The sequence below is a fragment of the Octodon degus genome, unplaced genomic scaffold, assembly GCF_000260255.1.
Source record: "Octodon degus isolate 3935 unplaced genomic scaffold, OctDeg1.0 scaffold00027, whole genome shotgun sequence".
Lineage (NCBI taxonomy): Eukaryota > Metazoa > Chordata > Mammalia > Rodentia > Octodontidae > Octodon > Octodon degus.
Window position 1 is genome coordinate 2,574,788 of NW_004524603.1, and position 18,917 is coordinate 2,593,704.

At 53.3% G+C, this 18,917-nt stretch overlaps 1 protein-coding gene across 1 annotated transcript; it reads right to left on the reverse strand.

Annotated features, from left to right (window-relative positions):
- Window positions 1-12,080: 12,080 nt before the first annotated feature.
- Htr5a (5-hydroxytryptamine receptor 5A) lies at window positions 12,081-18,911 on the reverse strand. Its single transcript, XM_004628970.1, has 2 exons — window positions 18,163-18,911; window positions 12,081-12,413 (listed from the first exon to the last, which is right to left on the reverse strand). The coding sequence occupies exons 1-2, from the start codon at window positions 18,898-18,900 to the stop codon at window positions 12,081-12,083; spliced, it is 1,071 nt and encodes a 356-aa protein (XP_004629027.1). The 5' UTR covers window positions 18,901-18,911.
- Window positions 18,912-18,917: the final 6 nt, after the last annotated feature.

Consider the following 18,917-nt stretch of genomic DNA (forward strand, 5'->3'; position numbering starts at 1 on the left):
GTCAGTAAACAGGAATAAAGGAAATCATGGGTGACAGCCAGCATTCTGTCCTTATACACTCCACACCCCCACTTCTGGGACTGAGGGGACCCTGGGTCACAGGAGGGATGGATGAGTGACAGAACACGAGGAAGAAGCCTGAGGTAGTGCCAGCCCCGACCCTTCAGGATTCATGGGCCGATCCTCAGCTCCCAGGCTGGCTGCGGGTGCGTGTGGCCCTGCAGGGACAGGAACAGAGCCCACGTTACATTTCCAGTTCTTGCACCTTCCTCCAATGCCCCTTCTCCCAAATGAGAAGGCTTGGTCACGTTCCTTATGTACTCATAGGAGCCAGCAAGTGCCACAGTGCAGCGTGTCGGGTGCCAGGGTGAGTCAGGTGTCCGGGGGAGTCGGGTCCCTGGGGCGGTTGGGTGCCCTGGGAGTCGGGTGCCGGGGGGAGTCGGGTGCCGGGGGGAGTCGGGTGCCAGGGGGAGTCGGGTGCCCGGGGGAGTCGGGTGCCCGGGGAGTCGGGTGCCGGGGGGAGTCGGGTGCCCGGGGAGTCAGGTGCCCGGGGGAGTCGGGCGTCCAGGGGAGCCACTGGCACAAATACTGCGCGAGTGGGAGCTTTTGGGGGAGTGCCTGTCGTCTCCGTGTACCGCGCCGCACACTAGGCGGGCACTGGGGAAGCCACCATGACCACATTTCTCCTGCACCGCACACAGGAGGGTCAGGGCCACTGGGAGGGAAGGGACGTGCCCAGGCCCGGGTCATCAAGGGCAAAACCGGAGTCAGCACCTCCTTCTCTCGTCACAGGGCCCCGCGAGGCTCAGGATGGAATCACTGTAGCTGATCGGAGCCCCGAATTCCTGTGCTGTTGAACCTGTTTAAGGGCATCTTTAGGACAAGGTTGAGAAAGCAGCAAATTGCAGCTTGGGGAGCTCTGGAACTCCTGCCGCGTCTCTCCTGCAGGGTCGCGCTCACTTCCTGCGCCCGCGGGCTCTCGCAGCCTCAGCCTCAGCTCCAGGTGCGCGGCCTACCCCGCTTTATCACGTACCTCTTGGCCAGGGAGCCCCGAGGCACCAAGGCCAAGGCCAGCACACAGGGTCGGACCTCCTTGTTGCACGTTTTCTGCCTCGTCCCTGGCTCTGCCCCAACTCAGCCACTTTCCGGGGAGGGGCCCAGGCTCCTAAGTGCCAGCGCCACTCCCAGACCTGCCTTGATGGGTGCCATCGCGGAAGCAGGAATGGTGGTGCCCTGAAGCTGGTCATAATTCAGAGACTCCGCCTCTGAGGTATCCGGAATTCTGTCAGGGCTGCTGCGTGGAGCCCACACCGGGCCTCCCTACCGACTCTGTGGCAGGAGCTTCCTTCCTTGGCCTCTCCCCAAGGAGGCAGCAGCACCTTCTCTAGGAAAGTGGGGTGCTCAGCCCCAGGAAGACACTCTCAAATTTTAATTGCTCCCTCAGGATTGAGCAGCAGCTCCCCGAAATGTCAGCGAATGCTGCGTGACCAGAGGAATAACTGATCCTGTCATCCACCTGCCTGCAGCCCAAGACTCTTACACTTAGGGGAAAGCAGAAATAGATTGGGTTCACAGAGCAAGTGACCCCAAAGAGGAAGTAGGCAGCAAACAGGAGAGGGACACTGCGGCCTGCGGCCTGTCAGGAAACAGCCCGAGGGGCTGGGGACTCGGCCCCAGGCCCTCCAGGCACTGCATGAGAGGAAGCCCCCAAGAAGCACTGGCAGGCAGCAAGCGAGACAGAGTCCACACTGCCACCTGAAGCTGGAAACCAAGAGGGGCTGCTGGAACAAGTTTCCAGCTGTACACTGACACGACGCTGCTGCTCCACCCGCTGAGGTACCTGGGGTAAGCAGAGGCAAGGGATGCGGATGCTTGAGGCATTTCCTTTGCTGTCCCGGCAGGTGACACCACTTTTGCTGCAACGTCCCCTCTGACTGACTGCTTGTCCAAGGTGCATGTCCTCCTCCTGAGCTGGCAGCAACAGATGACCAACTCTACGGGGCATTCACCTCTGTTATCTCTTCCAGGGACTAGCAGTCCCAGCGTGGGAAATCAGCGTATTGGGCCCTTCTGTGCTGCTATAATGACATACCTGGGGAAGGCTAGCTTTGTAAAAAAAAGAAGTTTCCTTAGTTGTGGAGGTTTGAGGCCCTGGAAGCAGCACTGGCTTGGGCTGGTGGGGGCTTCGTGGTGGCTGGCATCACACGTGGCGGAAGAGCTCACACCCTGAAACAGTGAGTTGAGGGTGACTGGGTGTCAGTTTGTTCTATCCCCAGATATGCCATGTGGGGCCCACCCCCAGGGCATGCTGAGATGCAATTGAGATGGCGTGGTGGTAATCCCAGCTCTTGGGAGCCTGTAAACAGGCAGATCACTATGAGTCTGATCTAGTAGTGAGACCCTGAACACCCTGTAGACCCTTCTCTAAAGTATAGAAAAAAAATCCATTCCCAAGCTGTGGGAACAACTGCTATTCACATGCAAGCTGGTCCCCTGCCTCACACCAGCTCAAAAGTCAACTACAAAGAGTAAACTTAGAGGTGAACGCTTAGCTCCCAGTAAAGAGAGACACCTGACACACGAGTTTCCATCACGGACCCTTCTTTACAAGAATGCTGGGAAACAAACCTGGATAACAGAAGGCGTTTCGGTGACAAAACGTGATCAGGGACACTGTGGGACCCAGCTCCCTGTTCCCCAGAGATGACAGCTTAGCTGTGGCGTGTCTGTTGGTCACAGACCTCACGGCCCATGATCACCATCAGAGGTGCTGGGGTTCCCCACAGACACCTGGAGTTTTGCCCCAAGTTGCCTTATTTCTTCTTACGGACGTGACAGGAGAAGCCCAGCTCTCATGCCCCAGTGGCATGAGGCCATAGCCTCCGGTCACTGTCAAGGCCACACCAACCAGCCCTGGCCCCCCTTGCAGGGCCCAGAGGAGCCTCTGTGCAGTGCCCTTTTCTCCTGGCCAAGCCACCAATGAAGATGCTGCTGTCCCTGCCCCTTCCCAGTGCTGTCACCAAGTGAACTCGTTCACAGAAGATGAAGTGAATGCCATGCACAGACTTCTCTGCCACGGGGCTCTGCTTCCCTTCCAAAGAGAGTCACTTCTGGTCCACTGACTGCTGTCCCAGGCTGCCCTGTGTTCTTGCCAAGCTCCCCTGAACCTGGTCCTCGCGCCCCCTCACTGTCGGCTCCTCTCCCCTGCAGTGCGAGGCGCGCTTCTCCTGGCTCCTACCTTCTCCCTGCCTGCCGGCCGCTATGGCAGGAGCAGCTTCCCTTCCGCTGCACGGCTTTTCCCTCGGCACTAACACTGGACAGACTACCACTCTGAAGCCGGGAGCCAAAGTAGACCTCTCCCCAGGAAGCTGTGGGTGCTGGGTGCTGCGCCCCAGCCAGAGTGACCGAGAAAGGTCCAGAGAGGGGCTTGCAGGATGCGCCGCCCATCTGCGTGGCCTGGGCAGGCAGTTGGACCCTCCGTGTGGGATCCTCTTGAGTTCACATCCACCCGGCATACGCACGTCACCTGTAGAGGTGGACAGGAACGCAGCCTGGCCTCACCTGTCACCACAGGAGACTAACTTGTCCTCAGGGACATGGGAGATACGGGGCAGGGTGGCGGGTTGCACCGGCCGGCTTTCCATCGCTGTGACAACACAGAAAAGGAAGAAGCATTCTTGTGGTGCAGTTTCAGAGCCTTTGGTGCACGGTTGCTTGGCTCTGCCACTTCGGGCTTGTGGTGACAGAGCATATCATGATGGGGCACCTGGCACAGGGTCCGTCCACCTCAAGACATCTGAGAAGCCAGGACAGCAGGGCTGGGAGGGCCCACACTCCCCTCAAGGGCCCTGAGCGCAGGCCTGTCCAGCATCTGTCAGCTCTGCACCACTAACCTCTGAGGGGGACGGTCTCTGTTGCGTTTAGCACTGTTGCTGGTTTCTGTCCACCTAATGCCGATGAATCACCCCACCACTGCCCCTCCCAGCCACCCCAACTCTGACCACTCCAAGCCTCACTAGCCATTTCAAGTGTCCCCTAGAAGGGTTGGGGATGCCCTTAGGGTCTTCCTAGAGTCTCCAGCTCTGAAGATGAATTGCTACTGATCTTTCTAGAAACTCAGAAAGATTGATTGCCTCACTTAGCATCTCCCCAGCCTACTTGGCTACAGAACACTAACAGTTACCTAACCGTGATGTACCAGCACTCCTTGTACCCAGGGCTCTCCTGGAGAAGGCTGGCTTCAGAAATACTCCTCTTTGATGAAAGAAACTGAAGAGAACACATAGAAATGAACTATCCCATGTTCAGGGACTGAAAAATCTCAATTATTAAAATGTCTACATTGCCAGGTGGGCATGGTGCAGGTCTGTAATCCCAGCCCTTGGGAGGCAGAGGCAGGACGATGGCCATGAGTTCAAAGCTAGCCTGGGCTACAGAGTGAGTTCAGACTGAGTTATGTAGCTAAACCCTGTCTCAAAAGAAAAAAAAAAATGTCCACACTGCCCAGAGCAATCTGTAACATCGGCGCAACCCCAATCAAAATACCAACTACATCATCACAGAACTGGAGGAATTCCGGCACCCTGGAGCCCCCTCCCCACTCCCCTCTCTCCCCCACCCCCACGTGGCGAGCAGACCGGAAAGGAAATGCGCCTCTCTGCGCAAGCGCCCCGGGGAGCATGGCCCGGGCAGCTCGCACGGCTGGGGCACGGTGCCTGGCGCTGCACCTAAAGGAGGGGAGGTGCCCTGCGCCTCGTGGACTCTGAGAGTCCAGTGCGCGGTCCGTCCGCTCTGGGGCACGGCCGTCATGGTGGAAGGCCTGGTAGAGAAATGCTGCTCACCATGTGGCAGCCGGAAAATGGAGAGAGGGGAAAGAAGCAGCGCGGAGGGGGAAGGGACAGACGCGCCCCGGGGTCTCGCTCCGTGCGGTCCGTTTCCTCCAGCGAGGGGCTCCGTCTCCTGCCTCCTGCCAGCCCGCTCAGCTGCCGCCAGCGGATGAAGCCCTCTGCGAGGTTCACACCGCGACGTGCTGCGCGTGCTGCACTGTAGGCCCTCCCACGGGTGCGCTTGGGGGCTGCCGCACATTTAAACAATAACAGGTGGAAACTGTGGCGGGAAGTCATCCTGTCAGTGTCCTGGTGGGTCCCCGCGCCTGCCACGTGCTCTTAGCCTCCTCACGCTGCGAGCGCCCTAGGAACGCTTCCTCCTCTGTCTGATAACAAGGCTTCAAATGGCCGTCTTAAATGTCACATTTCACCTGTGCAAACGTGTGGGAAGAGTCTGCTCCTGCCCAGCCCCCACCCCAGGCCCCACAGGCAGCCTCCCTTCCCCTGAAGGGCTGTGGTGACATCTTGGTTCTCGTCATCTGCTCCAGGGTAAGCTCAGCACGTGGCTTCGCACGCCGGGGTGTCTCAGCTGGATGGGTATGTGAAGTGTCACAGGAGCTTCTTGTCCTTGTAGTGCTCCGGTCTGGGCAAACACGAGCTTCGGGGGTGACAAGGAGTTCTATTCAAGAAAAACGCACGCATTCTGCCTTACATGAAACATCGGGGAAACCAGATGTGTCCCCCTGAATATTTATGGTCTCGCAGCTTCTTCTATTAATAATTCATCACTTGCCTTCATGTCTACCCATCAACAAGGCCTGCAAGCCAGCAAGGCAAGGGACGGGAACGTCCCCCCAGGTCCCCGTGCCCTTACCAGACAGATGGGCAGCCACATGCCATGTCGCACCACCCTGTGAAAGATAATAAAGCGCGCTGTGTTGGAATTTTCTGTAACAAGCCGTGATTACCTTAATAAACCACAGGGGGACTCGTCAGCGGGACGCTCTGCTCTCCGCGACTTCCAAGGGGGCCGTTTGGCTGCTTTTGTTACTGTGGGGCTAGAACTTGTTGCTAAGCTAGTCCATTTGAAACACATAAAAAGCCCTTTGCTTCCCAAAGACAGCTTTGTCTTCAGCTGCTATAGATGTTTTTGTTTGTGATTAAAATTATATGCATTTTAAGTGTCAGAAAATATTACAAATTGAAGGCGAAGTCACCTGTAACTTTGCACAGAGCTAGGCATCATTCCTGTGTTGCATTATAAACTTCTAGAATAAATGAGGCCACACACATGTGAAGTGTGCGCTTGCACGGATGGCATCGGGGTCAGGGTGTGGCTCGGGACGAGCTTGCCTCAGGTGCCCAGGGCGCGGGCCTGATGCCTAGCTATACAAAAGCAAAAGCAAGGTGGGACTCAAGTTCTTGCTCCATAACGTTCTTCCAGTACAGATACATTGCAGCCCTCTTTTATGAAATTCACACATGCGTGCATGTGTGCACACACACACACACACAGACACACACACCCCCTCCATGGCAATGACTTCTCTGTTGTCCCCGTTATTCTGTGACATCTAAATCTTTCCTGCTCCCTACCCCTTCTGTTCCTGTCTTACCAGGCAAAGGTCAGTGCCAACAGCCTTGTCGTTCTCATCACCTCGCCTCCCCCTGCTCCGTGCAGGGCAATGGCTGCAGCGGCTTGGAGCCTTCACCTGCAGTCATGTTGAAACCCAGGCAGAGGCAGCAGGAAGTGGCGGCCTGCTGGCCACACCCAGACCCTCTTGCTGTGAGGTCCGAGTCCTGCAGGAAGCAGCAGTTAGTCAGGAAATCCACCTCCCTGCTTGCAGGGAGCTGGAGCAGTCACTTCTGGGGTCTTGGGAGCTAGAGGGCCTCGCCCACTACCCTTGATGTCAGGGTGAAATGAGCCTGGGGTTTCCTTGCAGGAAGGGGAGGGATTTAGATTGTTCCCTCTGGGAGGTAAGACAAGGGGAGTGTTAGAGCTCCCGAAGAGCCTCCACAAAGGCATTGTCCTTTGGCCGTGCGCGCTGGCCCCCAGGGACATCTTTGTCACCTGCTTTTCTCCAGGACCTGCGCTATGACCCAGGTCTCTCCCAGGAAACTCCTCTGTCCACCTGATGTCCTCCAGGGACTGCCCTGCTCTTTGCTCCCAGGTCACAGCCACCCAGGTGTGGGGTCCCTGGCACAGTTCAGAAGGCTCAGCCTTCCTCCGATGGGACTTCCCTAAAACGGGGTCCCCTCCGCCTTCAAGAGTCCACTGGTCCTGCTTCATCCAAAGCACAGGTCCTTTCGGAGACGAGCCTGCGTGTGTTTCACGTTTGGGGACCTCTTCCTGTCCTTGTAAGGTAGGGTTTCCCTCAGCAAGTGCCCTTCAGTTCTTTCTGTGCCCTCAGCACTTGAGACCCCCGTGGAAAGCAGTTTTCAATCCGTTGTTGAATCTCCTAGATGGAGGGCTTTTAAACAACTATTTCAAAAAGAAAAGATTGCTTTTTATTGTTCTAAAGACCCACATGAAAATGTGATTCATTCAAAACAGCAAACCCATCATTTTTAAAACAAAGACTCAGTGTGGTAAATTTGCTGGTTAATTAAGAGTTCATGCAGTTCTGCAGACACGGTGAACAGGCCGCTGGCCAGCGTTCGTTAGGATAACAGATCTGTCGCCAGGTCCCAGTCTCTAATGAGGACCTCCGCCAGCACGGACGCTCTGGTTTTGGGATAACATTATCTAAGGTCCGGTGCTTTCGGAATAAACAAGCTGCCACTGTCTTAGCGTCTGTCGGGTCATCCACAGGGGGAAACACAGGGACTGGGAACCTGGCCTCCATCAGTGAGCATGCGTGGGCATCTAGCTGGTTGCCGCCCCGGGGGGCGGGGGTGTGAAGTCCTGGTGCCCTCACCCCAGAGCAGATTGCACAGAGCCATCCTCTGCGTGCCGGTAACACCCATCCTGCCGTTTCTGTTTCCTCAGCCACAGCAGCCCCTGCTGGTTTGGGGGGCCGCTTTCAGATCCTGCCTTCACTCCCTTACCCAGTGCAGCAGGAAGTGCCGTGTGGGGCTTCCTCGCAAGTGGGAAGGGAAGCAGCAGAGGGTCCGCGGGAAGCAGCCCCTTCTCCTAGACATTCGTCCGGCACAACAAGATTTTCCTGTGGAGTTGCCTCCTGACCTTCCAAGGAGGGAAATAACTTGTGGCGGCCCTAAGCCTTCCGGCAGGGCAGAGGCATAGCTGGGGGCTGGGGCAGGGAGCAAGACCGGCTTATCATTTTAAAGTAGCTAGGCTACACCAGGGAGAAAGCACCACCCAGGACAGTTCTTCCTTCCCACAGCAGTTAGAGCAGACAGATTTTTTTTTCAGTACTGGACTAAAGCCAGGTTTTCATATTGAGCTGTATTCTAAGCCCTTTTATATATTTTATTTGAGACAAAGTCTCAGTAAGTCAGCAAGTTGTTCAGGCTGGGCCTGAACTTTTGATGGAAGGCTGTCTGGGAGTAAGTCTCCAGGGAATCTGCTCGGGCACACGTCGGAGGAGCCGGCGTGGGACACCGGCCGTGACTCCTGGTGTCCTGTGCTTCCTTACCACCCACGAGCTGCATGCAAGATGACCGTAAGGAGGCGACCTTCAAGTCGGAGCCACAGAGAAGCTGCCACGGGTCTCCTACTTGGAAATCCTAGTTGACACAATTTCTTATGTACACTATGATCTATAGTTTCATCCATTACAATCATTTAGATAGTACTATAATACATAATTTTTAAATGTGTGTGTTTAAAGAATGAGAGACTTTCGTAGAAAACAGGGAGTTTTATTGCCTAAGAGCTTCCTAAATCTCATTAATGTCCAGGGTTTCTTGCTTTGTTGTTTTTGACTGGCTGTCTACAAGCAAAGTCACCAAATCTTGTGAGAAGAGTGGTACGAAGGGGGGCCAGGAGCTTTTGTGACTGAGAGAGTAAGATAGTAGTTCAGGTAAACATGTAGCAGGGACCCTGGTAGGCACTTACTGCTGGGCGGGTTAATTTATACTCAGAGTCGCCAAGTAGGACTAGAAGAGCAGTAGCTGCACTTTCTCTCTTCTCTTTCTTCCTGCTCTAAAGATTCCTAGCAAGTGTTTTTCTAAAAAAAAAAAAAAAAGTAATAAATGAAAACAAGAGACAAGAAAAAAAAGTCACAGGACTGTCCTGCTACAATGCTGTATATGGTTAGATTTCTAAATTTCGGTGTAAAAATATGTAATTGTTTATTCCCATTTTTTAAATTTTAAAATTTTTTTAATCTTTTTTCTTTACATTCTGTAGGGATTTAAAGTTTAACATATCAATACTTGATGGAAAATACCTGTTCTATGTTATGTCTAAGATGTTTGATATTCAGACGGATGGTGAGGTTAAGCTTAACTGCCTATGTTGTAGGGTATTAATATCATTAAGCTTCTCTTTTGGAGGGTTAACAACTTAAGTTTGCAGACCAAAAATTTGAGAAAAAGAAGGGCTGCAAGGACAGCCAACATTTTGGTCCTAGCCTTTCAAAGTCGGTGAGGACTCAGGACATAGGAGAACCTGGACTGTAACATCCCGTAACTCAGAGGTGTTCCAAATTTTCTGCTCAAGGAGATTATGGGGCCACAGAGGAAAGTGATCAACGATGTAGAGTGAGCCTAAGGAGAGTCACGTGGAGAGAAAACATTCTCTCAGGCTTCCACAGAGAGCACATTGGCCCAGCAATGGCCGTGACTCATCCACATGGCTGACACTGACAAACGATCTATAAACTATAGTACAGGGTTTCAGGGTAAATCCTGAGGGGATTTGACTGACCTTGGCAGATACAAAAGTTTCATTTCTTGGTACATAGGTCTTGCTTTATCTTGGTCTTAACCATCCAGTAGGAAAGTATAAAAATGAGGTACAAAAAGTAAAGCCATATTAATATGCTGAGCTGTAAAAGGCTCAAGTCAACAACTTCTGACATTGCCAGTCCTCTAGATAACCCCCTACTATTATGGGCTACTGGACTATATTGGATTATTTTGCTGAATTCATGCACCTACAATATTTAAATGGCAATGGAATACCCATCTCCGACAAAACTAAACAAAAAAGGGGAATATAAATGAAGGACCATTTTGTATTCAAAATAGGATAGATATACAGCTACTTTCTCTTAATTCAATGAGAAGAAAAATTTGTACTAATAGTGTTTGGACAGGATATCATGTCTGCACCTTGTACTATGAATACTACGAAGACAACAATATGCAATGTATTAATTATTGAAACTGCCCTAAATAACCTGCTTTGAAACTGTCTCATTGCTATTTGTTTCTCAATAAAATTAATAATAAAAAAAGCTTCCTCGCCCTGAGCTGCTACCCCAGGGTGACGATCAGCAGGAAGGCAGAACCTACATGTCTGAGCACTTTGTAAGTGTGTTCGTAAGATTCGGACTCAGGCGATGGGGACCTTTTTATATTTATCAATTTGATCAAGGTTTTTAAAAAGCTCTTAATTAACTTCAGCAATACTGCATTCTACAAAACACTCGTGACTTTGTGGGTTCCTCCTTAGAGTTAAAATGTGACCCCAGGTTTCTCCTCAGTCTGGTGTGGACACAAAGACCACAGTCGGCTGAGTACCTGATGGGTGACACAGGGTGCTTGAGGCTGCTGCTCCTGGGTTTGGGGGAAATTCGCCTTCACTCAGAGGCCAGAGCTCTTGCAGTGGCACGAGCTGCACCCTTAGCCAACTGAAGGGATCCGTGGATGCGTAGGGCTCTGAGGATCTTGGCAGCACTTCCTGGTCTCTTTCCTGCTGAAGGCGAGTTTACTAGAAAGGCAACTTGCCAAGTGACTTCCCAAGAAACAGCTCTGGCCCATACATCTCTGCAACCCAAGGTAATGGTCCTTATGGATGGTGTGAAGAAAAGACACCAACCAACACATCAGGGTTCTGCCAGCAAGCAAGCATTTGGAGACGGCTACAGAACTCTTCTGGTCTGAAGATTCTTGGGGTGAGCTGGGCCATCCTCTGTTCTCAGAAAGATGCAACAATAATTACCAGAGACAAGACAGCTGTCTTTCCAGAATTCTGTGCATTCTGACTTCTCACTGAGAACAGAGGATGGCTTGGCCTCTGGAGATGGGCTGTGATAGTCCCTTGGGGCTATACACACTGTGTCATCCCCTGTCTCACCTCACCAACTGCACTGCCAGTCTGCAGAGGACTAAGACCACGCTTGGCTCTTGCTCTGCTTGCTCGTTACGTGGCTGTGTCTGTCTCTGGAGGCCTTCACATGCTGGTAGCCGAGCAACTGCAGAGCAATCGACGACCCTACCGGAGTGCGTGGCTCCGGTGAGCACGCCCTTATGGTCACTGGCCATGAGACTGTATTTAAGAAGCCAACAACTTCACAACAGTCATTTTACCCAAATACCATGATCTGAGGATAAAGGCTTTCACCCCGAAACATTTCAGTAAATTCCATACACATGAAACCCACAGCAAACAAGCAAGTTTGGGAGAGTCTATGAAATGAGCAGATTGTTCTATTGTTAGTTGTTGCTTTAGAACAGGAGGATATATTTCATTTGGCTTTTGATACATGGTTGAAGTGGATGGGTTATGTGTTGGAGTAAACTAGCCAATTGGAGCAGCTGCCTTTTCCATTGTGTGTGTGTGTGTGTGTGTGTGTGTGTGTGTGTAGGTGTGACAAACAAAACCGCTATGCCAATAGTCACTGTCTTCATCGGTGGGGCTGGGTACTTTAGTGTTCTTGTAGACAACATGTTGTGGTGGGACATTGGAAGTAACCAATAAGAGTTAGGATACAGTTACTAGGACCACATGAGCATCACTCCAGGAGGCCTGGGATTTTGGTCTCCTTGAATCTTCTTGGGGCTTTCCACCCTTCTTCACTTGCCCTACGCTCTGACTCCTTTCTCTTATCTGCATGCTGGGACTTCTCCAGGCCATGCCAATGTCCCTGCTGGAGTGGATGCGGTGGACCAAGTCTCTGGCCACTGGTGCAGAGGACAGGAGATAGCTGGGATGCACAGGCCACTGGAGCCCTGTGGAGACGTCTCCCTGTGGGCGAGCGGGGAGGTGGCGAGCAGGGCTCTGAGGTGGCCACGTGGGGCTTGCAGAGCTCTTCCACCTGGGGGGCTGCAGAGCGCATGTGGAAGCGCATGACACCAAGTCTCCACAGAGACCCAGGACAAAGGCGTGTGTGCCCTCAGCTCTGGTCAGTGCTGCCTGGAAAAGAAGTTCTTGAAGGCACTGCTGTAGTTCTTGTTGAAGGCTGTGTAGATGAGAGGGTTGAAAAAGGAGTTGGAGTAGCCAAGCCACAGGAAGATGCTCTTCCAGATGGCCGGGACATCCCAGGAGCAGAGGGGCCCGACCAGCTCAGTGACAAAGAAGGGGATCCAGCAGAGCACGAATACCCCGATGAGGATGCCCACCATGAGCGCTGCCCTCTGCTCCTTCTGCTCCCGCCACGTGTCCCCTTCTGTCTGGAAGGTCACCGTGGTGGGGCGGACCGTGAACACCATCTGTGACTGATGTGTGGAATCCTTCACCTGCAAGACACAAGCAGCAGCACTGTGAAGACCCAGCTCCTGCACCTGCAGGTGGAGCCCGGGTGCTGTCGGCCCAGGCCCCGCACAGCTGCTCTGAGGCAAAGCAGGCTGTGCTGGTGCAGGAGCCGAGGGCTACAGGACTTGAGCACAGACAGGAAAGGGGTCGACGAGGCCGGGGTGTGCCTATGCACCCCAAGGGCGTGTGAGTGTGATGCTAACAGCCCTGTTTGCTCAGCAGAGGGGACAACAGCAACAATAAGGCCTGGGGCACATGGGGTTCAGCAGCAAAGGCACTGCTCACAGGTGCCCTCACTCACGGTGGGTTCTGTCCCAGTGGACCCATCACAAGCTGAAAACAGCATAAGCACTCAACACTCTGCCAAGCATGCTGGCTCTGCAGCGGAGTCTGCCATAGAGGTCAGGACATGGCCTCTGTGATGGCAGAGTGACACTACCACTACTGAGCCTCAGGACAGAGGGTCCTGCTATCGAGGAAAATCAAACTTCTAATAATTTTTTTTTCTAATAATTTTTAAAAGGGCTGTTGATATAGCTCAGCACTCTCTAGGTCCTGTCACCAATACTGGAAAAATAAACGTGTGTTGAGTCATCTGTAAACCTAGGACCAGATTTCTAGTCTTTATGGTGTTCTAGATTGCTGTGTATCTCTTCTAACGTGGCAGTGTGCTGGTTGGGAGGTGTGTCTCTCTAGGCTCCTGTCGGGTATCTCCCCACTGGCCACTGCTGCCGCCTTAAGCAGGGACAACACACCACAACCTTCTCTCGACATCTGTGTCATCCACGGGAGAGCTTCCTGCAGGGTGGCCTCTGCCTGCATTTCCTTCTCCCTGAAAAAAACGTGCCCTGCCAGCCCAGAATTGTGTTTAGCTCTTAGGACCCCGGGAGCCACAGGTGGCTGATGATTCACAGCCTAAATAGGAAGGAAGCAGCTTCACTGGATGTGGTAACTGAGTTAGAGGAGGAACCCATCCAGCCAAGCCCCAGGACAGTTGCCTGACCGGCAGGTCATTCTCACGGGTGACCCTGCCCTGACTGTCACCTTGGTCCTCTGACCCCAGCCTCCCATCACTCAGGGAGCTCCGCAGCTCGCTCGCCAGCAGCACACAATCTTCTTGGTGCTAGATGTGGTGGGAAAGTCCTGTTAATTCAAACCATGGAATAGGCCGACAGCTGTATCTTTAGAGTAGTGGATTGGACTTGTTGTAAAACAACAACAACAACAACAACCAGGTGGTAGTAAGGATGCTAGAGTTGAGATAGCATAGCCAATTTATGAATTATTGATTTTGTATGATAACCTTGGCAGCATTTATTGGAAAGGCAGGAGAATATGAGGTGTTGAGCAACTGAAAAGAAGATAAGTGTTGAAGAGCATGGTCTGCAGCACTCCACGCTGTAGGACAGAAGCCAAGTCAGCAATGAGATCTCTGTGCCATCACCTCCTGTCACAGTGCACAGAGAGGCAGAACTCTTTCAGGGAAAAGCTCCTGAGGACAGTGACTCCACTCATAATAACTGGATAAATAGAAGTTTTCCTTATTGTTTAATGATTGTCACAGTAATAATGCCTACGTGGGCTTTCAAGGAAATTACAGTCACTGCTCTCTGCCCCAAATAACACCGCAACCCACGTAGCCACGGCTGACCACGTAGCCTGAAGTTCCCCTCTGGTCAGCCACAGAAGACTCTACTCACAGTTAATACTTCCTATTGTAGCTACAGTTATACATGAACTAGAAGAAAAGGTGACGCTTGGATCCCTAAGAAAGACACGCAGAAGCTTTGAGACTCACTTTCTTGATCCGACCTGGGAGACTCGGGGTCATGATTTGGGGGTCACCCACACTCTGCTTCAAGTTATGCCTGTTTGTGTCACACTTGCTCAGTGTCTGTTGCCCACAAGTTTACATGCGCAACATATTCAGAGAGATGATTTAGAATGATTGAAAGAGCAGGATAAAAGCATGTGAATCAGTGTGCAATCTCTCTCTCCCCTCCTCTCCCTTTCCCTCCCTTTCCCTTCTCTCCCCTCCTATCATGGTTTTGGGTTTTTGTAAGGGAAACAATTCAATATAGGACACATTTTATAATATTTTACAATGAATCACCCAAAGAATCATATACAAAGACTGCAAAAAATCTGTCCACACACTAAAGACCAAAGAATCTACCTGAGGGCCTAGATCCTAACACCCTGCATGAGTCCAGATCAAGACCTAGCACTCAACACTACCTCCCACAAGTCCAGTTGGAGGCCTAGAGCCCACGACAATGTCTTATGCAGGCCTGCTTTATGGATCTGAGCTGGAAAGGACCAAAGGTCAGTGGTGGAAGCTAGGAAGTCTGCCAGGAGGATGAAGGACCTCTGCCAGCAGGCTGAGGGATCTGAACTGGAGCCAGGAAGCAAAGCTCAAGGTAAGCACCGGAGTGCCCTCAAAAGGTACCACAGCCATCAGCAGCAGCAGTGAGGTCCGAGCGCCTCCAGCAATGAGGACAGTTGAGTTCCCATCAGGAAAGCCATCGCAACAAGCTTCCCCATGAAGCTGAGCAGTGCATCCGTTTCCCCTCCAGAGCCAGGAAGTGATGCTCAAGATGGGGGACCAGAGTTCCACTGAAATGAACCATAGCCATTCTCAGCAACAACGAAGGTCCCAAGCTCCTCCAGCGACGAGAACAGCCAAGCTCATCAGGAAAGCCAGCATGACAAGGTCCTCCAGAAGAACGGCCCAGAGAACCAGCAGCTTCCAGCAGCTCCAACAGCTTTTGCAAACAGCTTCCCTAACAGCCTCTCGGCAGCTTCTCCAGTTCTGCCTTTTATGCTGCTGGCATGACCCTCAGGTGGGCCGCCACACCCAGCACCACGCTGGCTCAGTTCAGCTGGGTGGAACAAGTCGACCACCAGTTAGCTATCCACTACACCTCCCTTTCCCTCCCCCTCTCCCCCACAGGCTGGGGACCAAACCTAAGGTCTCACGCACGCTAGACAAGGGCTCTACCAGAGCTACCTCAGCCTCAGTGAGCACTCTTAAGCTCAGGTCTCCACAGAAGAAATTTCACCTTTAGCGAGAGCTGACCACAGCAGTGAGAAGGCCAAGAGTCCTTGGTAGTGTCCCTGAAGCTTTGGCTGAATTAGGACAATAAGCAGGAGTCTGAGAACTAAGCTTCCACACATACAGGGCAAGACTGGGCCCCATGGCTGGCTCTGACCAGCTCCTTGGTTGGGACGACTCATCTTAGTGAAGTGGTCTTCACAAGCCAACCTACTGGTGCCGGCCCTTGGCTTCTAAGAGTCAGCCCGCCAACAATGCACTTGCTCTGATAAATTCCCATCAGGGCAACAGCCAGGCAATGTCTAATTCACACAGACAGAGACAACGCGCTTGCATCTCATGGTCTGAGCTCCAGACCACACCCTCCAGATGTACTGTGGAGACCAGCTTTTTGCTTTCTGCACAGGACAGTGCCTGACCAGTCCCGTGTGGCTTCCTCAGGCCGCCCGGCAGTGGCAGCCTTCTCTCCATCATTTCATTGCAGGTCTTCTGTGGTGGTTCATGGTCCTGTGGCAAACAAGCTCAAGGCCACTGTGTCTCCCACTTCTGGCTCCCATCCCAGTGCCCCATGTAGGTTAGGGCTGTGCAACACATCCAAGGAAGACTCAGCAGATAAAGAAGCTGGGAAGACGCGTTGTGGTTTCCCTAGGTAACAGCCAACTGGCAGGAGGCTGTATTTAGAAACCCTGACACCCACTATCAAGGGCAGTCAGGAAGCCTGGCTTGCAGTTATTCCTCAGCAGAACAGAAGGACAGAGGCACCCCCACTTACACACAGAGCCCTGGATCATGCAGCAGTCTCAGAAAGGCACAGGACACGTTTTCAAAAGTGAGCTGGGAGAGACAGAGAAAGGAAGCAGTGCGTGTGCATGTGCGTGTGTGTAGGTCTCTTAATACTTTGCTTCTGCTAAGGTCAAGACAAAGGCACGGGGGTGCCCTCATCCTTTCCCGATAAGCAGAGAGAGAGCTGGGAGTGACTTTGCTCTTGAAGTTGGGGTTAGAGTTGACTGTCACCTGGTGTGCCCAGATGGCATCCAGCTGCACAGGGCTCCTGTGAGGAGGGCCCCGGAGGTGACCTGGAACGCGAGTGCATGCTCGCTCGCACGCCGACCGTAGGCAGCACCAGACGCTCTGATGGGACACCTGGCATCTCCGCTCATTGCCCCCCTCGGTCAGTGCAGAAATCTAACATTTTAGAGTTCCCAACAGTTGCTGTTCTGGGCACTTTGGTCTGAACAAGTCTTGGCTGTGAGACTGTCCTGTCCTAGTGCCTCTGTTCTCTGCATGCTAGATGTCACTAGCACACTGTTCCCAAGTCTGGATTTCCAGAAATGTGTTCAGACTGTGTCAGTGAGCCCTGGGAAGCAGTGCCACCCTTAGCTGAGGACTGCTGCCATAGGGAAAAGGACAGGAGGCCTCTGAACCCTTTCTCCCCTTTCTCCTAGAACCCCCCCACTTTCCTAGCTACATCTCTAGTCTCTCTCAGCTTTGGCAATGGGGTATGCTTACCAGCTATAGAAAATGCAAGTGCGCTGCAGAACTCACAAGGGCGTCTACCTCCCTGGCCTGACCCAGCTCTGCAGGGGCAAAGCCTGTCATTCTGTTGCTGCTTTCCTCAAGCCCACAGCCTGCAGAGACCAGGGCTGCTAGGACAGGACAGCGTCACAGCCAAGACTTGTCCATTTGGTACGGTCTACTCAAGTGATGTGCTTTGCTATCCCTGGGGCCTGTGTGTGTTTCTGAACTGGCTTCAGGATGCGAGTGAGATTTGGAACGAGCCTTGATAAGGAGTGGGGAGGGTGGGGGAGAGGTCCCTGCATCCAGCAGAGTCGATGATGAGGCTACAGAATCTCACATAATAGGCTCAGGTTATTAAGAATTAACTCCAGGAAAATGTAGGTGGGGAGGAAATACGATATGAGCCTTACGGCTGCTGGAGTGGCTGTTGCACATTAAATGCCACCACTCATGGGGGTCTGGGGAGTCGTCCATCATGGGTCTTTAATTTCCTGCCATAGCTTCCCTCATGGTCAGGAGAGCAAAGAGATGGTCCTCCGATGGCTCACGGCCGATGGGGCCACAGGGAACACAGCCAGCAAGACCACAAGGCACATGGTGGGTACAAACACAGGCACTGAGACCCGAGGAAACAATATTTGCAACCTGGCATCAGGAGGGAAGGATGCTGCCGAGTGACAGTAACCTAGGTGACACCACATTGGCCACTGTAATTTGCAAGAAAAATGGATGGGGACAAAACACTAAGGTGCTGGGCCAGAAGTGTGGCCATCTCCTGTGGAACCTGGGCACCTCCTCTCCCTGAAGCCCCAGCTTCTCAGTGTAGAAAGCTGCAGGCATTTCAGAGGTGTGACCCTGGGAGTGCTAGGCACCTACTTCTCATGCCTTAAAGGATGTGACAAGTAGCCCAGGAGATGAAGCAGAACAGAAAGCAAACTCCTCACTTCACAGCTAGGGAAAGAATCCACTGGAGATGCCCATAAGGTGAGTAGCTCTGTGACTGAAGTTTGTCAGAGCGAACTCTCTGGCCCTTGATTTCCCCCCAGCCTGTCCCTCCCTAAGCCCCAGAGTTCTGCTTTCTGCCAACGTCGTGGCCGCCATCATGGGTGCAACCCGGGAAGATGTGAGAGGAGCTCTGATAAGGATCGCTGTGCACCCACCTCCATGGCTTCAGGCAAGGGCGAGACACTGTTGGTCTTCCTGGCGCCCACACGGAGCTTGGCGGCCTTGTAGATCTTCCAGTACACGAAGAGGACCACGCAGAGTGGCAGGTAGAAGGCCCCCACGGTGGAGAACACGGCGTAGGAGGGCTCGCGGCTCACCTGGCACTCCTCTCGGTGCTCTGAGTAGGTCTCACCCCAACCGAACAGCAACGGAGCCAGCGAGATGATAGCGGACAGCGCCCAGGTGAGCGCGATCATCACGTTGGACGCGCGCTTGCGGGCGCGGGTGGTGTAATCCAGGTGGCGAGCGAGGGACCAGTAGCGGTCCAGGGCTATGGCCGTCACGTTCCAGATGCTGGCCGTGCAGCACAGCACGTCGCATGCCACCCACAGCTGGCACAGCCGCCGACCCAGCTGCCAGCGGCGCCCGGACAGCTCGTGCACCAGGCTCAGTGGCATGACCAGTGCGGCCACTAGCACATCGGAGACAGCCATGGAGGCCACCAGGTTGTGTGGGACACGGTGGAAGGTGCGCACGCGGAGGATGGTGGCCAGCACCAGCAGGTTCCAGGCGAACGTGGCTGCCACCAGAAGACCCAGCAAGGTCAGAACAAGCATGCTGAAGACGGAGAGCAGGGGTGGGCCGGGGCGCAGGTCCTCAGCGCCCAGGGTGCGGTTGGGCTCCAGAGAGGATGGGGTGGAGAAGGCGAAGGAGAAGTTCACGAGCGGATCCATCGCTGGGGCCGGCCACC

What these genes read in the sequence shown, in the direction of transcription:
- Htr5a (XM_004628970.1), bottom strand. Translation starts at nt 18,900, where the DNA reads ATGGATCCGCTCGTGAACTTCTCCTTCGCCTTCTCCACCCCATCCTCT. An exon ending in CCTTGCCTGAAGCCATGGAG is followed by an intron (nt 12,414 to 18,162) that starts GTGGGTGCACAG and finishes TGTGTCTTGCAG; the next exon opens with GTGAAGGATTCCACACATCA.